At 41.2% G+C, this 23,660-nt stretch overlaps 1 protein-coding gene across 3 annotated transcripts in view; it reads left to right on the top strand.

The window, feature by feature from the left end:
- The first annotated feature begins 15,009 nt into the window (after nucleotides 1-15,009).
- Nucleotides 15,010-23,660, top strand: part of Ccdc3 (coiled-coil domain containing 3) — a 110,674-nt gene continuing 102,023 nt past the window's right edge. Inside the window, exons 1-3 of one of the 3 annotated variants that reach the window (XM_071599808.1) lie at nucleotides 15,010-15,576; nucleotides 18,340-18,514; nucleotides 18,659-18,849. In XM_071599808.1, coding sequence (XP_071455909.1) covers nucleotides 15,203-15,576; nucleotides 18,340-18,514; nucleotides 18,659-18,841 — 732 coding nt within the window. In that variant the 5' untranslated portion in view covers nucleotides 15,010-15,202 and the 3' untranslated portion in view covers nucleotides 18,842-18,849. Of the gene's footprint in view, nucleotides 15,577-18,339; nucleotides 18,515-18,658; nucleotides 18,850-23,660 lie in introns of those variants that run through there. The other 2 variants (XM_071599809.1, XM_034636632.2) reach the window with 2 other exon arrangements.

The raw sequence follows: 23,660 nt of genomic DNA, 5'->3' as shown, positions 1-23,660 counted from the left end.
GCAAATTGAAATGCACCCTGATATGCATGCGGGGAGTCCTTATACACTTGCCCATGTCTGCTCTTCTTACCAGCTTCACACATTCCCCTAGCAGATATTGATATACTGAGATGTTAGGCAATACTTCAGAGGTGACAATTTGGTAGCAGCTGTTGCTTGGGTCAGCTGCAGGTCTCCCCTTCAGCAGGAAGGCTCTCCACTTTTGAGAACTTTGCTCCACTCTTCCACTTGCCAGGACTTTTGCCACATCCCCAGGAGACTTCACTTCCTTTGGGAAAGAGGTCTTTGCTGGCAGCACATCAGGAAAGCCCAGAGCAGCTTTATGATAATAACCACATACCTCTCCAGCCCTCTGGAACTTGGATTCTTATTACTTTTTTCATTTCACTCCAAGGACATAGATGTGAAAGGAAGCTCAACAAGACCCTCCTCACTGTCAGTTGGAGGGTTAGTTATGCTCTGATGTATGAAGGGAAGTTCTGCTTGGAGAGGCTCGCCTGGACCCTGGCATGCTTATTTTTAGCCTTGTCAGTACTGTGGACATTTGAATGAAGGTATTTCTGAAGCTGTTGAATAAGATTTTCAAATCATTCTTTCCCAGGTAAAGGTCATGTCTTAAAGCCTAATTTTGTTCTCCTTACCTTAGTGATCATACCAGTTTGACTACTGATGGATATTTGTGCAAAGCAGGCGGCTTCTGGGTCTCATTCATTACTGTAACTCATGCCTGGAATCATGACTGGCATGCATTATTTGACAGGTTAAGTATTGAAAGCTATTCGTTGAAATATAAATGTTTAACGATTAATATCAAGGTCAAATGCTCAATTGATGCCTACTATTTCCATTTGTTATTTAAAAATTTGGACAAGAAGATGTTAGGAATTTGGTTTGATGGACTTAAAGCAGGAACTCTTAAAATCACATCTTCACATCAACTCTTCACATCACTTCCTTGAAAAAGTCAGAGTCCTCAGTTTCCATTTTGTCACCATGAAAAGGCCTTTGGCAATGCTTCTCTATGACCATAGAGTGTGGGGCATGCATGTTGCTTTGCCGAAGTGCTTACAGCAGCTAACAAGGAACAATGCATTTCTGTGGGTGCCTGTCACCTCCAAACCCAGCTCCTTCTTTTTCAGAAATATAGAAACTTAAGATGCAAAGATTATGGTATCTGCCCAGGGTTCAATTCTTTTGTTCTTTGTCTCTACTGAGAGGACAGAATTATCATGGACTTAATCCTGGAAGGATCACTTAAGCTAAATGGGATGAATCTGGAATTATTATAGACAATGGCTCATGTGCTAAAATCACCTCCTAAGTTTTAACGTGCAGAGAAAGAAAACGTGCATTTTGTCTCAGTGTTCCCATAACATTCCTTTTATAGAGCAAGATTCCATTGCAGGCTTAACTACAAAGTTATCTCTTAGAAAGGAGGCCCTATTTGGGAGCCTGGGGACCCCAGGCAGGGAGTCCTAACCTTAAGCCCATTCTCAGCACCCCCAACTGCCTATAGTTATGTGACCCAGTGCAAGGCATTCACCCTCTGGGGACACCAACTTCTTTATCTATGAAATAACATTGGCTTCCTGCCTCCCAAGGATACCAGAAGGAAGAATGAGTTCACATTTACATTACACACTGGGAGCCTCCAAGAAAGGCCCCACAGTACTAGGAAATATGATCTATTTAATAGGAAGAGTATCTTTTGTTTTTGATTTCATCTCTGTTTAGACCTCCTGGGTCCTTTCCCTATATACAGTATTTAAATAGAAGATAAATAGATAACTCTGACTCATAGTTTCTGTAGTTGTTTTTTTTTTTTGGTTTGGTCTATTGTTAACTTTGGGGGCAGGGCACTTTGGGAGAGATAACTTGGCTGCTACTAGAACTGTCTGACATTGGACCATGTTTAGACAACAGTAGACAGGCTTCTCTATGGAAGAACAGTGGTAGGCAGAGATACAGTGGCCTACATTTGGAGTTCTTCAGGATGATAAGCTCTTGGGGTTTAGCAATAGCATATCTTATGTGTCTTATGTCTCTAGAATCTTCCCAGTGCCTGTCATACAGCTGAAACTGAGTTTGGTCTATTTAATGAGAGAATTAACCGGGATCACAATCGCAGCCTCATTCCTCACCAGCTCTGCATCCCTCTTCCCTTATTGGAAACTGGAGGTAAGAACACATCCAGGCTGTTGCTTGGCTTCCAGAAGTGATAATGTGTAACGTTACCAGCACGTGGACACCCAGTCACAGTGACTGTTGTGATGATTGTTAGCTCTTGCATCACTAAAGCCAGGGGACTGTTAGTCAGTTTTGCATCACTGTGACCAAAATGCCTGACAAGAACAATTTGGCAGGAAAAGTTTATTTGGGTTCACAGCTTCAGAAGTCTTAGTCCATGGTCAGCTGACTCCATTGCTCTGGGCCTGAGGTAAGGCAGAACCTCTGGCAGAAAGATGTGGCAGAGGAACGTTGCTCAGATTATGGCAGCCAGGAAGCAGATGGGGGGTTTTGAAGAGGTCAAGGACAGAGCCCAAGAACACACACCCCCATTATTAATCCACTGATGAGGTCAGAGCCCTCACCATTGCCTAAGTGCCCCACCTCTGAACCTTGCTGTGCTGGGGATCATACTTACAACACATGAGCCTTCAGGAGAACATTCTAGATCCACACCATAAGAGGGACCCAGGGTAGAACCGAGCACTGAGGCAGGAGTGTGGATAGGTATACATCCTGGCTTATCCGCTCCCAGAGAGCAATGAGTTCACCCTTTTAGAATTTGGTTCTGCATCTGTTCAAACCAGCTCAGTGACTAGAATATAGTCCAGAAAGATAGTCTTTTTAAAAAATTTAACCCTTAATTAATTAATTAATTAATTAATTGTGTGGTCTCACCGGGGTCTCACCTGTGCTAGGCAAGTGCTCTACCACTGAGCCACAACCTCAGCCCCCAGAAAGATAGTCTTGTATGACCTTTAAAACGCTTTTAGTGTAGCTTTATCAGGAAAATACATACAGTATATTTATGAAACAAAATTAATAACCATGTAACTACCACCAAGGTCAAGTCATGGAATATTGCCAGAAGCCCACCATGGGCCCACAGATTGTCTGATTGATTTTATATATATATATATATTTAGTTATACATGACAGTAGAATGTATTTTGACATATTATACATAGATGGAGTATAACTTCCCATTCTTGTGGTCGTATGTGATGGGGAGTTACACTGGTTGTATATTCATATATGAATATTGGAAAGTTATGTCTAATTCATTTTACTGTCTTTCCTATTCCCATCCCCCCCTTTTCCCTCCATTCCCTCTGTCCAATCTGGTGAATCTCCACTTCTTACACACACTCACCCCTACCCCTGCAACTACCTATTGTGAGTCAGCATCCACTTATCAGAGAAAACATGCAGTCTTTAGTTTTTGGGATTGGCTTATTTCATTTAGCATAATAGTTTTTTCAGTTCTATCCATTTACTGGAAATGCCATAATTTCATTCTTCTTTATGGCTGAATAATATTCCATTCCCATAGATTATTTATACTCCACTTTCACTTATGTCACATGCATACCATTTATAATTTTTTAAAAAATGTGATATGCCATTCAAATGTGCTATAATTTATATATCACTCCCTGCATGTTGGCAATTTGAGTTGTTCCTACAAACTATATCAAGTTCTTATGAACTATGGTCATTTTGTTCTCTTGATAGTACTGCTGATTTGCACCAATTACCATTGTGTATAAAGCATAGCTATAGCTGTACAATATACCATTTTGTTATCTGAAAAGTTAAGTTATTCCTACCATCTTTAAAACATCTTAGCTACTTCATTTATTTATTAATTTATCTTCTCTTTTTCTTATTTTGAAATATACTCAAACTTATATTAAAGTTGCAAGTCCAAAATTTTTCTTCCTCTACTATTTGAGAATAAGCTACAATGCCTATCACCTGTAAATACTTTGTGTGTGTTGGGAGACAGAACTGGGGATTGAACCCAAGACCTCACACATGCAAGGCAAGCACTCTATGACCAGCTACATTTCCCAGCCTTTTAAAATTTTATTTTGAGACAGGGTCTTACTAAGTTTCCCAGGCTGGTCTTAAACTTAGGGTTCTCCTGCCTTGCCTCCCAAGTAGCGGGGAATCATAGGTGTGCACTATATATATGACTAGACCTATATATAATTATAGCTGTACATAGCAATGGATTATAGGCATGTGCCACTATACCTCATGGAATATGGCTTCTTTATTTAGCATAATTATTTTGAAATTTATCTGTGTTCTGATGTGTATTAATGGTCCATCACTTTATTGCTGAGTAGTATTTCATTTTATGTCACAGTTTATTTATCCATTTATCTGTGGATGGACTTTTGGGCTGTTCTCACTTTTTGGATATTACAAATAAAGCTGCTGTGGACATTCATATACAAAGTCTTTATGTGAAATGTACTTTGATTCTCTTGAATAAATATGTAGGAGTAGATGGCTCCATCAGACGTTTAACTTTTTACACCACAGTCATACTGTTTTGCAAAGTAGTTGTACTGTCTACGTTCCTGCTAGCGGTGAATGAGAGCTCCAATGCTTCCAGTTCTCAGCAATAATTGATATGGTCATCAATCCCTTTAAAATTTTTTTTTCTTTTTTAGTTGTAGATGGATACAATACCTTTATTATTTATTTATTTTTATTGTGGTTCTGAGGATCGAACCCAGTGCCTCACACATGCAAGGCAAGCGCTCTACCACTGAGTTACAGACCCAGCCCAATCCCTTTAATTTTTGCCATTCTAATAAGTGTGTAGAGGTAGCTCATAAAGATTTAGATTTGCATTTCCCTAATGACTGAGTACATTGAGTATCTTTTTTTGTGTTTATTTGGCATTCTTACATCTTACATCTTGCCCATTTCTATCATATTGTTTTCTTACTATTGAGTTTAAGAATTCTTGATATAACCCACTTGAATCAAAGTGTGGAATATGATATGTCAAGAAATTTGTAATGTTTTGAACAACCCACAATAAAAATTAAAAAAAAAAAAAAAAAAAAAGAATTCTTGATATATTCTGGATATGTCTTCTTTATCATATAGATGCTTCACAAATATTTTCTTTGTGGTACTGTTGATTGAACTGAGCAGTTCTCTATCACTAAGCTGCATACCCCCCAAAATCCCCTTCTCATTTTTTATTTTGAGATAGGGTCTCACTAAGTTACCCAGGCTGGCCTTGAACTTGTGATCCTCCTGTCTCAGGCTCCTGAGTAGATGGAATTACCGGTGAGCACCACCCTACCAAGAATTTGCAAAAATTTTCTTCCAGTCTATGGCCTCACATTTAATTCTCTTAATAGCATCTTTTGAAAGAGCAGAAGTTTTATTTTTTTATGAAGTCCAATTTTTATCTAACTCAAAAGTTAGTGGAGGTTTTCTCCCTAGAAATTTTATAGTCTTCGTGCCATTTGTTTAAGTGACTATCCTTTTCCAAAAAATTGCTTCTGCAGTTTTATAAGAAATTGATTCTTCACATAGAAGGTTATTTCTAGGCTTCCTTGTCATGTTGGCTTTTGTTTGTGTTTATACCAAATAGCTAATGATAAGTCTTGAAATTAGATAATGTTTAGCCCTCTAATTTTGTTTTCTATTTCCTAAGTTGTTTTGGGCATTCTAAGTTCTTGGTATTCTGTATAAAATTTTGAATATGCATGTCAATTTCTACCAAGATGTCCATTGGAGTTTTTTTTGAGATCGCATCACTGTGGTAAGAACTGACACCTTTACAATATTGTCTTACCTATGAAAAACGTGTATATGTATATGTTATATATTTATAAATATATAGTTTTCAAAATCTTTCAGTGAAATTTTACAGTTTTCAATGTATGTGTCTTTCACATTTTTTTTTATCAGATTTTGTTCCTGACTTTAATATATTTTGATGCCACTGTAGTGGTATTGTTTTCTTTTCTTTTTTAACCAACAAAATGATTTCCAATGTTTTTTGTTAGTGTCTAGACTACAACTGACTTTTTGTATATTAATCTTATATTCTGTGCTTTCTGAAGTTTGCTCATTATTTCTAGTAGCACTTTTGTAGGTTCATTTAACTTTTTCTGGGTAGATGATCTCATCACCTGCAAATAGAGTTTTACATGTTCCATTTTAATCTGGATGCTTTTCTTTCTTTTTAGTGCTCTGGCTAGAACCTCTGGTACTATGTTGCACAGAAGTGACAGGAGTAGGCATCCTTGTCTTTCCCTCATTTTAAGGAAAAGCTCTTGGTCTTTCATATTAAATGTAATGTTCTCAATAGACTTTTCAGAGATACTTTTTCTCAGGTTGAGGACATTCCCTTCTATTGCTAGTTTTCTGAGAATTTTTATCAAGACTCTCTCTCTCTCTCTCTCTCTCTCTCTCTCTCTCTCTCTCTGTATGTGTGTGTGTGTGTATTACGTATATATTTCTGAAAATATTAAAACTTGAAATTGCACTAAAGCTTTTGAGATAAAGATGTAAATCCACACACAATTTTATACACAACTACATTTATTTCTATAACTGCTATTAATATTAAAAACCATGAATTCATATTTCAGCTCCACAAAGTTAAATTCTGTACCCTTCCCTCTACCTTTCCCTTAATAGTGGGAAAACTGGGGTCTGTTATCCTTAATAAATTTATTGGACTGCCTCCTGTGTGTGTGCCCATTCTCCCATCCCTGCCATCATCCCACAGCTCCTGCAGATACCTCTACATCATACTTGGGCTCTGACAGTCACTCTTTTGGTAGTTCCTGCCCTGACATTAACATTCTCCATACTCTGCTTGGCTGTCAGCTCCCTGGCCTGGGCTCCCTTTCTGTGTGGAAGCCATCTCACCCCAGCCATGCTCTGCCACCTGGACTGGAGTGTCCCTTCCACGTGGAAGTTCTTCCCACTTGTTCATGCACTGACATCCCATCTTCTTCACTGCGCTGCCTTCTGACACTCATGTTAGACTGTACCCTGTGAGGCTCCTCTTTACCCTGCTTAGACACTGGTGGAATCAGTGCAAAGCCTGCCGTCCCACTTGGTCATCCTTCTTGCCTTCTGGACTTGAAACCCTCATGACAAGCTACTCTTCTACAGCCATTCCTCTTAACCCTATTTGGGCTCTGACATCTTGCACCATCTCAGTCCTCTACACTGACACCACCCTCTTTACCCCTTTGTGGCTCATCCCTACAGTGGGAAATCCTGGGCAGAAGCTAGCTCCCCTTTTCTTGTTTAGACCCTCCATTCCTCTCCTGCCTCAACTTGGAGACCTCAATTGCCTGGCCCCAACTAAAGACTTTTAGGACTAAGTTTTTAAGGAAAGGAAATGAATAGAGAAGAAAAAGGAAGAAATGACTCGTTTATTTTCCACAACTAATTTAGGCTAATTTAAAAATCAAACTCAAGAAAATTTCATGGCATTTTGACATGGATTTTTAAATATTACATCAGGAGGAAATGACAAATTGACAGTACCAGATATATCTTTTTTTTTTTTTTTTCCCCAAAACAGGGTCTCTATGTTTCCCAGCTTGGCCTTGAACTCATCTCTTCTAGTCTAAGCCTCCTGTGTAGCTGGCATTACAAGGCTGCACCACTTTATCCTGATCTTTAGGTCTATCTTATATGGTTCAGTTCCATCCTTGTAGAAATTTCTGTCATAAGTCCAGTGTGGCCATAATTAAGGTCAACGAGTATAATTATTAAGGTCAGAGCTCAGTCCAGAGTCTGGAGACCCAGATATTCCCTTTATGAAGGCAATGAAAAATATATCTGTGAGAGGGAGACTCTGTATTCTTGCAAATCTCTGTGATTAGTCCTCTTTCTAGGCCAGGTATGGCTGTAGAAGATGTCACCACTGAAGTAGGTTCCCTAATTCCAAAGGAAGCAGTGGAATTCTCAAGTACCAGGGGCCAAGTGGCAGTCCTTAAGTGCTGAGGGAGGGAAGTCTACCATAAAGAGTGGGAGAGTCATGCTGGTATTCAGAATGTTTTGACTGGCAGACAACTTTGCCAGTGGATAGTTGGGTCATGATGTCCTCTAAATTAAATGTATGGACATTCCTAGAGGAATGCCTGATCTGTGTATTATAGGAAAAACTAAGTCTGGTAGCTGAAAACCTGATCCAAGTTGCCACAGGTGAGAGTTTGAGCCTCTTATTGTGTTTCCAGACATAAGTAAATCACAGACACAGAGCCATTTAGATTAAAGGGTAGGTCAGGTGTCCTTGGGGAAGGACTTGCACCATCACCAAAGTACACATCATAAATCTTTCAAGACTTCTTCAGAGGGTCCTGGGTTGATTTACTAAAAGTCCTGTGTGTTGGAAAAAGGAAGTACCCAGGTCCTTTGAGGATTACTATCTACTGGCTGTGAATGGACACTAATCCCAGAAAGACCCAAGTACCACTGTGGCCCCAAAGTAAAACTAAGATCTTAATCATATTCAGATAAAACATGTATTTTAGAACGAATCAGACCCATGTTGGACTAAGTTGATCCAGAAATTCACCTAGTGGTTATTTCCCCAGCTTATGAAGAGGTAATTTGCAATAGACACAACTAACAACGAACACATCCTGACATTTGCTCTCTGACCCATGAGTGGTGGCCATTATTGTAGAAAGGGCTAAGCGGAAGCCTCTACAGCTTTATTCCTACCAACAGAGTAAATCATAAGCAATTTTTATTTCTGGGGGGATGGCAAAAATTAATGCTGACATCAAAGATCTGAAAGAAATGCAGATGGTGATATCACGTGCCCTCATCGAGCTCCTTAGATTTCTGAGTTTGGCCCATGCAAAAGTCATATGTATCTTAAAAAATGTATGAGGTCTACTGTAACCTTGATGAGATGGTGACTAAAATTTCACATACTGTCTCAGATGAAGTGTCTTTCCTAGAGAAAGATCAGCATGTCCTTTTGCATGTGCTTTGCAGTTACCTACCTAACTTTCCCTCATACTGATGTGTAAAGACTACCAGAAACAGTTTGCTCTTACTTGTCAGGGTTAACAATATACTTTCATATCCTTGCACCAGGCTCCTGCTCTCTGCCACCAGAGATCTTGATGACCTGGATATTTCACAAAACACACATGGGGCCCCACATTGATGACATTATGGTGAATTGTCACGAAGTTCATAAAGTATCAGGTTCTTTAGAGACCTAAAGATAGGAGGGAGATAAGCCCCATAAAAATTCAAGGCTCTGCGGCGTCAATGAAGCGTCTCAGTGTTCAATTATCACTTATCCAAGGTGAAAGTAAAGTGCTTGCTCCTTGGACCACCTACAATGGAAAAATTCTTGGTTAGCCTTTGTCTTGTGGGGCAACATATATCACACTTGAATGTGCCACTTGGACCATCTGTAAAGTTTCCTGTAAAGCTGCTGATTTTAAGTAGAAATGAACAACAGAAGGATCTGCAGCAAAGTGTCTATGCACAGAGCGTCTATGTATGTGTCTATGTATGGAGTCTCTTGCAAGCAATGACCAGATAACTGCCAACCTCCAGGATTAAATCCAGGTCCTCAACATGCTAGCAAAGTGCTCTTCTACTGAGCCACACCCCAGCTCCCCACCTTTTCCCAAAGGCATAGACAGGTTAGCCCTTTTAAAATTTTATTTTGAGACAAAGTTCATTAAGTTGCCCAGACTGGTCTTAGCCTGCAATCCTGCCTCAGTCTAGCAAGTGGCTGAGATTACAAGCATATACCACCATGCCTGGCTGAACCAGGCAAATCTATGCCTTGGAATCTATTTCCTTTGGAAAAATAGCTTCTCTCTTGACATCAGCCTTGGTAGAGATTGAATGCCTACCCATGGTAGGTAGGGGAACATGTGAACTGAACTTTTCATCATGAACTAGGTTTTACCTGACATACCCAGCCAGAAAGCTCTGTGAGTAATACAATGGTCCATAATTAAATGGAAATGGTATATTAGGGCCTGGGCTTGGGAAGGTGCAGAAGGTACAAGTTAGTTTCCTGTGATTCTGAAGGCACATTGCCCTTTCTCCCTCCTTTGGTCAATGGTCTTTTGGAGATATTCCTTATGACAATGGATCAAATCCTTTTCTGTTGATACAACAAAATACTAGAGGCTAAGAATTTTATAAAGAAAAGAGGAGGATGAATTAGTTTATAGTTTTGGAAACTAAAAGTTAGAGTGGGCAGCCCTATCCATTCAGCCTTTGGTGAGAGTCTAATAACAGGTGGCATCATGGAAAAAGCCTGGGTGAAAGGTGAAAAAATCACATGGTGAGATGAGGCCAGAGACCAAGGGTGGGGAACAGTCTGGCTCTTTTAGTACAACTCATTCTTACAAGAACTAACTCAGTCCACAAGACCAGCATACATTCCTTCCAACAGTGATGTCTTCAATGGCTTGGTTATTTCCCGTTAGGCCCCCACTCTTAAAGGTTCCACAACCTCTTAATACTAGGGGACCATTGGGGACCAGTACATGTATCCTTGGGGTACAAACTGAATCCAAATCATAGAAGACCAATTGGCTAAGAAATAAATAGCTCAAGGCTATTTTACTGCTCATTCTGTATTATATAGTCTTCTACTAGGTCCCACTCAGGGATGATCCTAAAGAATATTGGAGAAGGAAAATTCTTCCTGGGTAGAACTCCAAGGTATACATTTAGTTATCCATCTCACAGCCAGAATAAGAGTCTTGGAATCAAGGAGTGTATGGGCCAGGAGAAAATTGGTGACAAGGACATGTGGGCAAGAGAGATATCAATGGACCTCTCAGAATGGTCACAGATTGTGAAGACATTTGTATCTCATGTGAATGATGATCAAAGAGCATTCAGTGGAGAGGAGGTTCTTAGTAACTGGGTGGGAGAACCACACACTCTGGGGTGCCACTCAGTCCCTAGTGTTTGTTCAGTGAACCCATGAGCACAATGGCCATGGTGGGAGGGAGGCAGGCTGTTCATTGGCAGCCACATGGGCTTCCCTTTACCTAGGTTGGCCTGGCTAACAGTACTGCTGAGGGCCTACCAAGTGTCAACAAGAAATCAGTATAGATATGGTCCCATTCACCTAGGAAAACTGCAAGCCACCTAGTGGCAGGTTGATTATATCAAACCACTATTATCTTGCTGACTGGAATAGACTGTTTTCTGCGTATGGGTTTGCTTCTCTGCCCATAATGCTTCCTGTAGTAGTGTCATCTGTGGATTCACCAACCACATTATCCACCATCATGGAATTCCCCATGGTATTACTTCTGATTAGTGATTCCCAAAGGATCTTCTTTCAAAGCCATGAAGTACAGAGGGCTCACGGCCAGAAGTGATTGGTCCTACACCACATGCTACATCACATGGAAGCAATTGATAAATTTTTAAAAGGTGTAAGTAAGGCTTAGGAAAGACTCTGTTATAGTGTCACTTGGCAGGCAACATCCTGAAATCATGAGGTGCTGTCTTAAAGGATACTGTCTATTCTTTGAAACAGAAAACAACATATGATATTATGCATCTCATAACCAGAATAGATGAGTCTTGGAATCAAGGGGCGCAAGTGGCTTGATTCATGATTAAATCCAATAATTCATTCATGGAATTTTCATTTTCCATTCTGGTGACCTTGAGCTCTGCTTATTGGAAGGTCTTAGTCTTGGAAGAGGAATTGCTCACTAGGGGACACACCAATGGCTCCCTTCCAGTCAGCGAGGTCTTCTGCTTGCTCTTACAGAGAAGGAAGATATGACTGATGTCTCCTCAGAATCCACAAGAAGGACAATCTCTGGAAAGGGCTTCTGGAAAATACATTCTGGACAGTACTGGAAGAATTTTGGTTCTGTTAAGTTTATCCAAGAAGAGGGAACATGTATGATGATGTGAGGGAAAAAAAAAAAAAAGAAGTGTGTCACATTAGATTGGGTAGAGGGAAGTGAGGGGAGGGGAGGGGAAGGGGGGATAGGAAGGGCAGCAGAATAAAATAGACACTACTTTTGCTGTATATATATACGTGACTGTATGACCAATGTGATTCAGCAACCTGTACACTCAGAAAAAGGAGTAATTATACCCCATTTGATTCAAATGTATGATATGTCAAGATCATTGTATTGTCATGTGTAACTAATTAAAACCAAAAAAAAAAAAAAAAAAGAAGAAGAAGACAGAACACAGCACATGCACTGCTTTTTATTTATTTGCTTGACTAAATGGAAAGAGAAGTCAAGGTTTTAAGGTCTGTAGAAGTAGACAAATCTTTTCCAGACCTCTGAGGCACTTGAAGATGAAATTAAAAAGAGTTTTTTTTTGTTTTGTTTTTTTCTTAAAAACTGTCCTGTCTCTCTCTATGATAATGTAGGGCTGAAATAGAGCAGGGCTCCTGAATAGTATAACATTAATATTAGGTCAGTCACTCACTTTTACAGCTTCCACTAGGGAATATGCCAAGCTTCTTACTAATCATATATTCTATAAGCATCCTAAACAAAGGGCCAACTTGTTCCTCTAAGGCATTTCCTATCTTTGTCCCTATTCTCATGTTGGAGTTAAGTTCTTAGACTCCAGAGTCTGATGGCTGGGGTTTGAATCCTGGCTCACTTTCTAGCTTTGGGTAAGTCATTTAACCTCTCTGTGCCTAAGTTTCCTTATCTGCAAAATTAACATATAGTAGTATTTCCTTTGGAATTGTTTGGAGGATTAATTAAGATAACATATGTAAAGTCCTTGCAACTGTACTTGGCCTAAAGCAAGCGATGAATAAACATAAGCAATTGGTAATATCAGGAGTTGGCAATGCTTACTAAGTCTGCTCTCCAGCAAAACAAATCATTTTACATCCCGTTTCTTTCTGTAGCAAACCTGCAGAACACCTGTTAGACAACTGTTATGGGCTGAATTGTGCCCTCCCCCCACTTCCTCATTCATATGTTAAAGTTCTAAACCTCACTCCAACTGAATATATTTGGAAATAAGACTTTATGGAGACAACTGAAGTTAAATGAATTCATAAAGGTGGGACCCTAATCCACTGGACTGGTGACCTTATCAGAAGAAGAAGAGGCACCAGAGATCTGTCTCTGCATAGTACACAGAAGAAAGGCTACTTCTTGCTGTGAGGATGGGCAAAAAGATGGCCATTTACACACCAGAAAGAGAGGCCTCATGGACACCTAGCTGGCTTCTCGATCTTGAACTTTATCCTCCAGAACAGGAAGAAATAAACATCTGTTGTTTTATCTACCAGTGTGCAGTATTTAGTTATGGTAGCCCTAGGTGACTGATATAATAACATTATGAAATTTTATAATTTAAATATTCAGTAAGAGACAGATTAGCACTCCAGAAAAATAGTCTCTGGTGTTTTAACCTTGAATACCATTTGCCTGCTGTGAAATTCTACCATGGAAGGTGACCGCAGGAGAGTCACACACCCTTGGTAACGCTGTCCCTTGGGTTCCCTTTGACTAAGTTTTTCCTACAAAACTTTCAGGGATTCCCTGTCTTTGAAGAGCTTACTCTTACTTCCTCCTGCTTTTGGGTCCATCACAGCATGGGTGAGACTAAAAATTTAGTTGACTGGTCACTGACCAGTGAGTAGTGTGCCCCTTGAGTCCCTGAAGAGCTTGATAGGAGTGCCTAGAGTCTTGATTCTTCATTGTCTGAGGGCACCCTAAGTTTTCCCTCTGGTTTCTTCTGTTCCCCTTTCTTCCTGAGACCCTCCAGCCCCTCCTACTCCAGAGCTTTTTTACCCCAAGACTTGCTTTTCAAAACCTGTGTCCACAGCAACCATTCACCATTCAACCATTCAATGGAATCATCCTGACTGCCGGTATAGGACTCCAGGGAAGAAGACTGGGGCCCTGGGGAGGTGAGGCCAGCCTTTGAATTTTCACTCCAATTTCTGTATATGCTCTCTCTTTCTTCCAGATTTTCCCAGGAACTCTCTTTCCTCCAAGTCACAGAAGAAATGGTACTGGGGTTTAAAGCTGAAATACTCAGCAATCCAAATTAATAAGTTGCTTGCAGAACAGAGTCCTCCACTTGAAAACAAATTTGCTTATGAAGCTCATGTAAAAATACAATAGGTATGATGGATGTATAATGTGTATGTGTGTGATATGCATGATACAGAATATAAAATATAATATTCATTTTTTATAAGTAAGAACTATTGTTTCTTCTTACTACATTAGGTATAACAAAGTCAGCTTAGGGAGTATATTGTTGAGTTTGGGTCTGCACCAAATCACCCATTGACTCACAATCAGCTGTTTCGAATTTACTCCAGAATTTATTTCTCAGGTGTAGGGTATTCAGAATCTCTTATCAGGACTTTCTGAAGATCACCTTAAAAAATAATCAGATTCAAGCCAGGTGCGGTAGTAGTCCACACCTGTAATCCTAGCAACCATGAGGTTGAGGCAGGAGGATCAGGAGTTCAAAGCCAGCCTCAACCAAAGCAAGGCACTAAGCAACTCAGTGAGACCCTGTCTCTAAATAAAATACAAAATACGGTTGGGCATATGGCTCAGCCATTAAGTGCTCCTGAGTTCAATCCCCAGTAACTGCCCCCCGCTCCCCCAAAAAAGATTCAGAAGCAGAATGAAAATGAATCTTTTAAAAAGTTTGTTAGCTCACACTAAAAACTCTGGGATGATAAAATCAAATTCGATTTCTATGAATTTTGACTCTAAATGAACTCTATAACAAAGTTTTAATGCAGAGTAATCCTGCAAGTAAATAGCAATTGTTCTAAGGTGCCGCGTTTGGAACTCGTTACACCTGGCAAGCCCTGACCCAGCCCAAGCGGGGCGCTAGGGAAGGGCTGCGGGGGTTCAGACTCCGTCCCAGGGTCACCGGAGTTCCCGGGTCTCGCCCGCCCCGCGCGCCCCTCCCGCGCGGCCGCCGCCCCCTCCCCCGCCTCCGCCGCAGGGGGCAGGGCAGGAGGCGGGCGCCCGTCCCGCCCGGCCCCGCGACCCTTTTAAAGCCTGGCGGGTGCTGGCGGGACACCGCGAGCCCGGCTGCAGGGAGAGCGGCGCCCGAGCTTCCCCCGAGCAGCCAAGAGCCAGGCCGCCCCGCTGCCCCCTGCGCCCGCCCGGAGGGTCGGGCCATGAGCCCCGGCTAGCGCGCCCTCCCGCCCGCCGGCATGCTGCGCCCGCTGCTGCTCGCCGCGCTCTGCCTGGCCGGCCGCCCCGCGCCCGCCAGCGCCTGCCAGCTGCCCTCCGACTGGAGGCCCCTGAGCGAGGGCTGCCGCGCGGAGCTGGCCGAGACCATCGTGTACGCCAAGGTGCTGGCGCTGCACCCCGAGGAGCCCGGCCTCTACAACTACCTGCCCTGGCAGTACCACGCCGGCCAGGGGGGGCTCTTCTACTCGGCCGAGGTCGAGATGCTGTGCGACCAGGCGTGGGGCAGCATGCTGGAGGTGCCCGCCGGCTCCAGGCTCAACCTCACCGGCCTGGGCTACTTCTCCTGCCACTCCCACACCGTGGTCCAGGACTACTCCTATTTCTTCTTCCTCAGGTGAGCCCGGCACCGCCGTCGCCACCGCCTCCTCTGCCTGTAGTTAGGGTTTCCTGCAGCCAGGTGGGGGAACCCCAGGGGTCCTGTCAGTGCCAAACTAGAATATGCCTTAGGGCCCTCGGCTTAGGCTTCTTTATTCTCTCCTGCTCCGTCAGACTTCTCTGCAAAGATCCTGGCATCCCCCTGCCGAAGGCCCTTTTAAAAACGCAGATGATTTCGGTGTTAAGGTACACAGAGCGGTGTTTCACGCACAGGGTCAAAAGTGCTCTCCAACAACCCATTTGACTCATCTTCTTTTAAACTGGCTTCAAGTAGAGTAGGAGTAGATTGGGATGGGCAGAAAAACAGTCTTTCCACTCCGTCATTGGGATCCGGGCTCTGCCCTTCTGCCTGACTGATATTTGAGCCAGTTATTTCCCAAGAACTTCCACAACTTCACTTGCATAAAGTGAGAAGCAAGGCTGGTTGATACTAAAACACAGTAATGCCTGCAAAGCACCAGTGACAGAGAAGTTGCTTAGCCAATATTCATTCTCTTTCCTCCAACCCCTTCCACGGACTTCAGTGCAGGAATGCAGCTCGGGGTCTTCATGTTCCACTGTCTCCCATCTCCACCTGGTTATCTAAAACAGCAAAGGTTTGATGGGAGGGCCTGCTGGGGTTCAGACCCTGGGTCACAATGTTTTGAAAAGAGGCTGCAGATAGTTTCCAGTGATTCTCCATCCCCTGTGGTCTGTGACAGTCCATGAAATTGGCCTGTGGTCAGGATGGAATGCTCTACCCAAGAGTTCAGTCAAGTCTTATTGACTATAAATTCTACCGAGATTTGAAATGCAGAACAGCAGATGGAACCCTAAATCCATTGGTTAACTGCCTTTGAATTAAGAGTGATATAGAACATCTGAGAGAAACATCCAAATGAAATCTACCCTGTACTTCAAGATAGTGAAGTGAATTAAGGCAAAGTTGTCTCTGATCAATGACAGTTCCAGCCTCCCCGTCTGAGGTGGCATGACTCTGCCTGGGTTTGCAGATCCATTTTTTTTAGCTCGCATCCTTTCTCAGAAGGAAAACAGTTCCACAGAGGGATGTTCATAAGCTGATGGCAACACGTGTTTTCCATATTGAAGCCAGAATATCTAAGTTTAGAACACATGTCCTGCTTTGTAAAGTTGGCTTGAGTGGTTTAGCTAGATTAGTTTTTTTTTTTTTTTTTAAATAATTGCCAGGAAAGTCTAGTTTCTAAATAAAGTCTATCAGGGCTGAGAGAATGCCCTTTCTGATACAGAGAAACTTAGGTTTTTCATGTTTTTATTTAGGAAAAATACTGAGAACCAGCTCTAAAAACTACTCAACTCTTTATTTTCCAAGAGTGGGGGTGAGCTCAAGTACTTGAGCAGATCTTATTGTTTCCCGTTTTTTAAATCATGAAATGCAGTTTTGTCCACTGGCTCCGGTGGTCAGCCAACTCTTTCATCTTTTGCTCTTACATATTTACAAAAAGTTAGGGCAGACATACAAAACAGTAGTCTGACAGATTCTCATTTTACAGGGCTGTCTTGCCCTGAAGTGTGTCGACAACTGCATACAAATCTTTCCTCTTTTGTTATTCTAGGATCCACTAGATGGGAACAGACTCTAGTAGGGGGAGTGGCAGAGGAGACTCACTGGGGAGGCCATCCTGCCTGCTTTTGCTCAGATTGTAATTCATCTCCTTTTTCTTTTTCACGACTTAATCTTTCCAGCAAGTGCTTTCTACTAGGCTCTGTAAAATGACTCACTGATAAATATACTTACATGTATAATAAATATATTTATTTATATTACCTTCATTCTGCTCCAAGTGCTTTATTGTATTTTCTAATGCAATCCTTGCCACACCACCAGGAAAGTAGGCACTATTATAATCCTCTTTGAACAGATGGGAATACTGAAGCTTAGAGAAATTGAAACGTGTCGGGTCTTGAGCCCATGTCATTATGACTGGCCTATCTCTCACCAGGAAAGGAGATCCAGGAGGAGGAAGGCCCCTGGCATACACAAAGAGACAGACAGACATATGCACACACTTTCCTGCTTCCTTTGGCCAAACTCATTCTTTTGAAAACCTTAAGAATAAACCCAAGTAGTGAGAGACAGAGAAAACAATTAGAAGTTGTAACTGCTTCAGGAGAACCATGCCAGACATCACAATAAAATTGGCAAGACCCTTGTTTTGGTTAGCTATTTTGCTGCTGTGACTAAAAGATCTGACCAGAACAATTGCAGAGGAGGAAAAGTTTGAGGGCTCATGGTTTCAGAGCTTTTAGTCTATAGAAGGCCAGCTTCATTCTTCAGGGCTTGAGGAGAGAACATCAGAGTTGTTGAATAGTTTTTAGAGCTTGGTTCTCAGTGGGAGAGAGTGGTGGAGGAAAGCATCTCACATCATGGTGATTAGAAAGCAGAGAGACTTCATTCTCTAGAAAAACAAAATATATTACCCCAAAGCTACGCCCCAATTCCCACCTCCCCCAGCCACACCCACCACTTCAGTTACCACTCAGTTAATCCCTGTAAGGGGATTAATTCATTGATTGGGTTAAGACTCTTACAACCCAATCATTTCTCCTCTGAACTTCTCGAATTGTCTCACACATGAGCTTTTGGGGAACACCTCACATCCAAACCATAACAACCCTTACACTCTTGATGACTCTTGATTAAAGTTGATATGTCCCCAGTGGTCATGTGTATATCTCTGACCTTTTTCCTCTTCTCTATTAGGATGGATGAAAATTATAACCTCTTGCCTCATGGAGTCAATTTCCAAGATGCCATCTTTCCAGATACACAGGAAAACAGGAGGATGTTTTCCAGCCTTTTCCAGTTCTCTAACTGTTCCCAAGGGCAGCAGCTGGTGGCTTTCTCCAGTGACTGGGAGATCCAGGAAGACAACAGGGTAAGAATTGGCTGAACCCTGTGCCATGTAGTGAAATAGCAGGATAGCCCTATCTCGTATGAATTTTGTAATCAAAGAGTTAAGGGTCCTGTTCCAAAATCCGGACCAAAGCCCCCATCCTCTTCTGTTTCCTTCCCATGTCAGGAAACACAGCGTGTGAACTTTGGATTCCTAAGGTTTTGCTGTTTGATAAGGAGCTCTTCACAAAGTGTGGAAACGAGATGGGAGGAGGATTGGCACACTGTGCCTCAGTTTCCCCTTCTGCAAAAAGGAGAGAATGGCAGCATTTATATGATAGGACTGGCCCCGTATGATTTAAATATATAAAAATGTAAATGTGTAAATACCTTGATGTTGTGCTTAAAAGTGCTCAATAAACATAAGTCATTATGACTGTTATTGACAGTCTAGGGTTCTAAGGAGTTGTCTTTTTTTTTTTAAAATATTTTAGTAGTTGTTGATGGACCTTTATTTATTTATATGTGATGCTGAGAATCAAACCCAGTGCCTCATACATGCTAGTCGAGCGCTGTACCACTGAGCCACAACCCCAGCCCCAAGGAGTTGTCTTTGTGGGGAAGAAAAACTCCTTAAGAAAATGAAAACTAAACAACAATCATATCTAACACTTCTGTGATTTTTTTTTATTTAAAAAATTTATTTATTCTAATTTTTTATACATGACAGCAGAATGCATTTTAATTCATAGCATACACATGGAGCACAATTTTTCATTTCTTTGGTTGTACACACAAAATAGAGTCATTCCATTCGTGTCTTCATACATGTACCTAGGGTAATGATGTCCATCTCATTCCACCATCTTTCCTACCCCCATTCCCCCTCCCTCCCGTTCCCTCTGCCCTTTCCAAAGTTCCCCATTCCTCCTATGTTACCCCCACCCCCAATTATGGATCAGCGTCCACTTATCAGAGAAAACATTTGACCTTTGGTTTTTGGGATTGGCTTACTTCACTTAGCAAGATATTCTCCAACTCCATCCATTTACTTGAAAATGCCATACTTTTATTCACTTTTAAGGCTGAGTAATATTCCATTGTGTATATATACCACATTTCTTTATCCATTCATCTATTGAAGGGCATCTAGGTTGGTTCCACAGTTTAGCTATTGTGGATTGAGATGTGATAAACATTGATGTAGCTGCATTTCTCTAGTATGCTGCTTTTAAGTTCTTTGGGTATAGACCAAGGATTGGGATAGCTGGGCCAAATGGTGATTCTATTCCACGTTTTCTAAGGAATCTCCATACTGCTTTCCAGATTGGCTGCATCAATTTGCAGTCCCACCAGTAATGTATGAGTGTACCTTTTCCCTCTACAACCTTGCCAACACTTATTGCTTATTATACAAGAATATTGCTTATATTCTTGATAACTGTCATTCTGACTAGAGTGAGATAAAATCTTAAGAATAGTTTTGATTTGCATTTCTCTAATTACTAGAGATGTTGAACATTTTTTCATATGTGTTGATCAACTGTTATCTCTTCTGAGAAGTGTCTGTTTAGCTCCTTAGCCCATTTATTGATTAGGTTGTTTGTTATTTTGGTGTTAAGTTTTTTTGAGTTCTTTATATATCCTGGAGATTAGTGCTCTGTCTGTGCATGTGGCAAAAATTTTCTCCCAAAATGTAGGCTCTCTGTTCATCTCATTGATTGTTTGCTTTGCTGAGCAAGAAACTTTTTAGTTTGAATCCATCCCATTTATTGATTCGTGATTTTATTTCTTATGCTTTAGAAGTCTTGTTAAGGAAGTTGGGGCCTAATCTGACATGATGAAGATTTGGGCCTACTTTTTCTTCTGTTAGGCAGAGAGTCTCTGGACTAATTCCTAGATCCTTGATCCACTTTGAGTTGAGTTTTGTGCATGGTGAGAGAGAGGGGTTTAGTTTCATTTTGCTGAATGTGGAATTTCAGTTCTCCCAGCACTATTTGTTGAAGAGGCTATCTTTTCTCCAATGTATGATTTTGGTGCCTTTGTCTAGTATGAGATAATGCATTTATGTGGGTTTGTCTCTGTGTCCTCTTTTCTGTACCATTGGTCTACATATCTATTTTGATGCCAATACCATGCCGTTTTTGTTACTATTGTTCTGTAGCATAGTTTAAGGTCTGGTATTGTGATGCCACCTGCTTTACTCTTCTTGCTAAGGATTGTTTTGGCTATTCTGGGTCTCTTATTTTTCCAGATGTATTTCATGATTGCTTTTTCTGTTCCTATGAGGGATATCATTGGGGTTTTGATTGGAATTGCGTTAAATCTGTATAGTGCTTTTGGTAGTATGGTCATTTTGACAATATTAATTCTGCCTATCCAAGAACAAGGGAGATCTTTCCATCTTTCCATCTTCTAAGGTCTTCTTTAATTTCTTTCTTTAGTGTCTGTAGTTTTAATTGTAGAGGTCTTTCACCTCTTTCATTAAGTTGATGCCCAAGTATTTTATTTTTTTGAGGCTATTGTAAATGGGATAGTTTTCCTAATTTGTCTTTCAGAGGATTTGTCACTGATGTACAGAAATGCATTTGATTTATGGGTGTTGATTTTATATCCTTCTACTTTGCTGAATTCATTTATTAGTTCTAGAAGCTTATTGGTGGAATTTTTTGGATCCTCTAAGTATAGAATTATGTCATTGGCAAATAGTGATAGTTTTTCTTTTTTTTTTTTTTCCTATTCTTATCCCTTTTAATTACTTTCATCTGTCTAATTGCTCTGGCTAGAGTTTTAAGGACTATGTTAAATAAAAGTGGTGAAAGAGGGCATCCCTGTCTTGTTCCTGTTTTTAGAGGGAATGCTTTTAAAAATTTTCTCCATTCATAATGATGTTGGCTTTGGGCTTAGCATAGATAGCTTTCACAATGTTGAGAGAAGTTCCTATTATCCCTAGTTTTTCTAATGTTTTGAACATGAAGCGGTGCTGTATTTTGGCAAATGCTTTTTCTGCGTCTATTGAGATGGTCATGTGATTCTTTAAGTCTATTGATGTGATAAATAACATTTATTGATTTTCACAAGTTGAACCAACTTTCATCCCTGGCATGAACCCCACATCTGTGATTTTTTTTAAAATGATGCTTGCTAAGATTTAGAGGGTGACTATTGTGGTTATGTAAAGATCATGATTTGGGGGGTATAAAAATATAAAAGGATCTTCCAGTTTGGCCAAATACCAGTTTGGGGGACATTTGAGGATTCTTATTTTTCCAAAATAAGGCATTCCCACAGCAGAGTTGGGTGGAGAGTGGGCCAGGTCAGTTTAACTATGGAGTGGTGGCCCATCACTCCCAGTCCCTATCAAAGGTGATGTCGGGGCATTGTGTCAGACTGCTGGAGAAAGAACTGATGTGGGCCTCACATGGAATAAAGAACTTTTTTCATAGGTTAGAAATCAACTTGCATATATTAGGTGGCAACCTTCTTGGCACCCAAGTAGGAAGTGACTTCTCTTGTCTGATGGCCCAGCCTATGTAGCTGCCTGTTCTGCCAAACCTTCTTATCACCTACCCAGGCACCCTGCCCCCAGAGATCCTCTTTATACTCTAGTACAGAAGCTGCTAGTGTGATGCGCAGTGAACATCCAGCCAACGGAAGATATTTATTCTTTCCCAGTATCAAGTGTTTCCTTCCTCAACTCCTCTATCATATTGACAGCAATCTAGATTCTTCTAACACCCCCTTCAGGCTTTGCCTGATTTTTCTGAAAGCTTGTCCTATATTTTGCCCCCACCATGGTTCCACCTGTTTTCTTTTTCCCTTCTTAAACTTGACTGTTGGTCACTCCATAGTGAATTGCATGCTCCAAGGCTAAGCTTGACTATCCCAAACCCTGAGTCACACCTAGTATGTTCCAAACACAATCTTTTCAGGCCTGGCCCTTTGGCTCTGCATTGCGTGAGAGCTTTGCTTATATAGCTAGACCCTTGATAACAATAGATTTGTCAAGAGATCAGATGTTATTCTGAAAATACTTGAAAGTGGTCACATAATGAAGCCATTAACATTTCTTTGGAATTAGATTTTTCCATCATTTGGGGAAGGGGGGAAGGACAATAGGACCATGGAGAATTGTGTTAAATCAGAGCTATTTCTGCTGATGGGATGTTGATGTTGGGGAGAATTCCTTTCCCTTTCCCATTAGTGGCCCTGGTCTCTTTGATAACAAAGTGTGGGAGAGCTACATACATGGAGGAAGAGTCAATATCTCATGGGAGGAATATAATTGTTCCAGAGTGCTGGGCTGCTGGGCAGTTAAATTGGAGGCACCCTGAACTTTCCAGACCTTTGGCTGCTTCCATTTTTATGTTTTGCCCATATCAAAAGGGATCACATAAGAGTTAATGTAATTAGCTCATTTTAAAATTTAACTGGAAGCTAAAATTAAACACTTTAAAGATTATTTTGTGATGTTCCTGGGGATATTTTTGCATAGTCTGGAGTGATTAACTGTTGAGAATGGCTGCTTGAAGAGTTAGATGTAGAATTACTGATAATTACTTGCTCTCTTCTTTAAAAAAAAATGAAAAAAAGCTAAAATGTCTTCTTCCTTGGGAAGGTTAGCACCGCGTTATCTATCCTACCCAGGCTAAATGTATCATGTAATCTTAGAAACAATCTATATTTTTCCCTGAAGCTTAGGAGGGATCAAAACTGCTGTTCAGTTCCTTTTTATTCCAAGGGGAATAGGTGTTAGGAGACTTGTTCATCAGAGCACACTAAGCCTTCACGTGTTCTGAGAGCAGTTGCAAATGGTCCTGAACTCTGCACCAATGCCTTTCTTGCAGCGTATCTGGGGCTGCAAACCCTGTAGGCATGTTAGCAAGCTTGAGCTTCCCATTGTCCATGCTGTTGTTGTCTAAACTTCTGTTCAGCCTCCATCTTTTTAGGCCTGGCCCTTTGGCTCTGCATTGCGTGAGAGCTTTGCTTATAAGCTAGACCCTTGATAACAATCCATTTGTCAAGAGATCAGATATCATTCTGAAAATACTTGATTAGCCCCCAAACTCTCGCATTATAACTTGTTATAATGCTCCAGACTCCAGTTGCAAAGGACACATTTCATTCTCTTTGCTGATAGTTCTCCCTGTCTTGATCTTGGGGGAGCATGGGAAGCTGGGACTGGAGAG

The sequence above is a fragment of the Marmota flaviventris genome, chromosome 12 (genome assembly GCF_047511675.1).
Source record: "Marmota flaviventris isolate mMarFla1 chromosome 12, mMarFla1.hap1, whole genome shotgun sequence".
NCBI lineage: Eukaryota > Metazoa > Chordata > Mammalia > Rodentia > Sciuridae > Marmota > Marmota flaviventris.
This window is presented reverse-complemented; position numbering and strand designations above follow the sequence as displayed.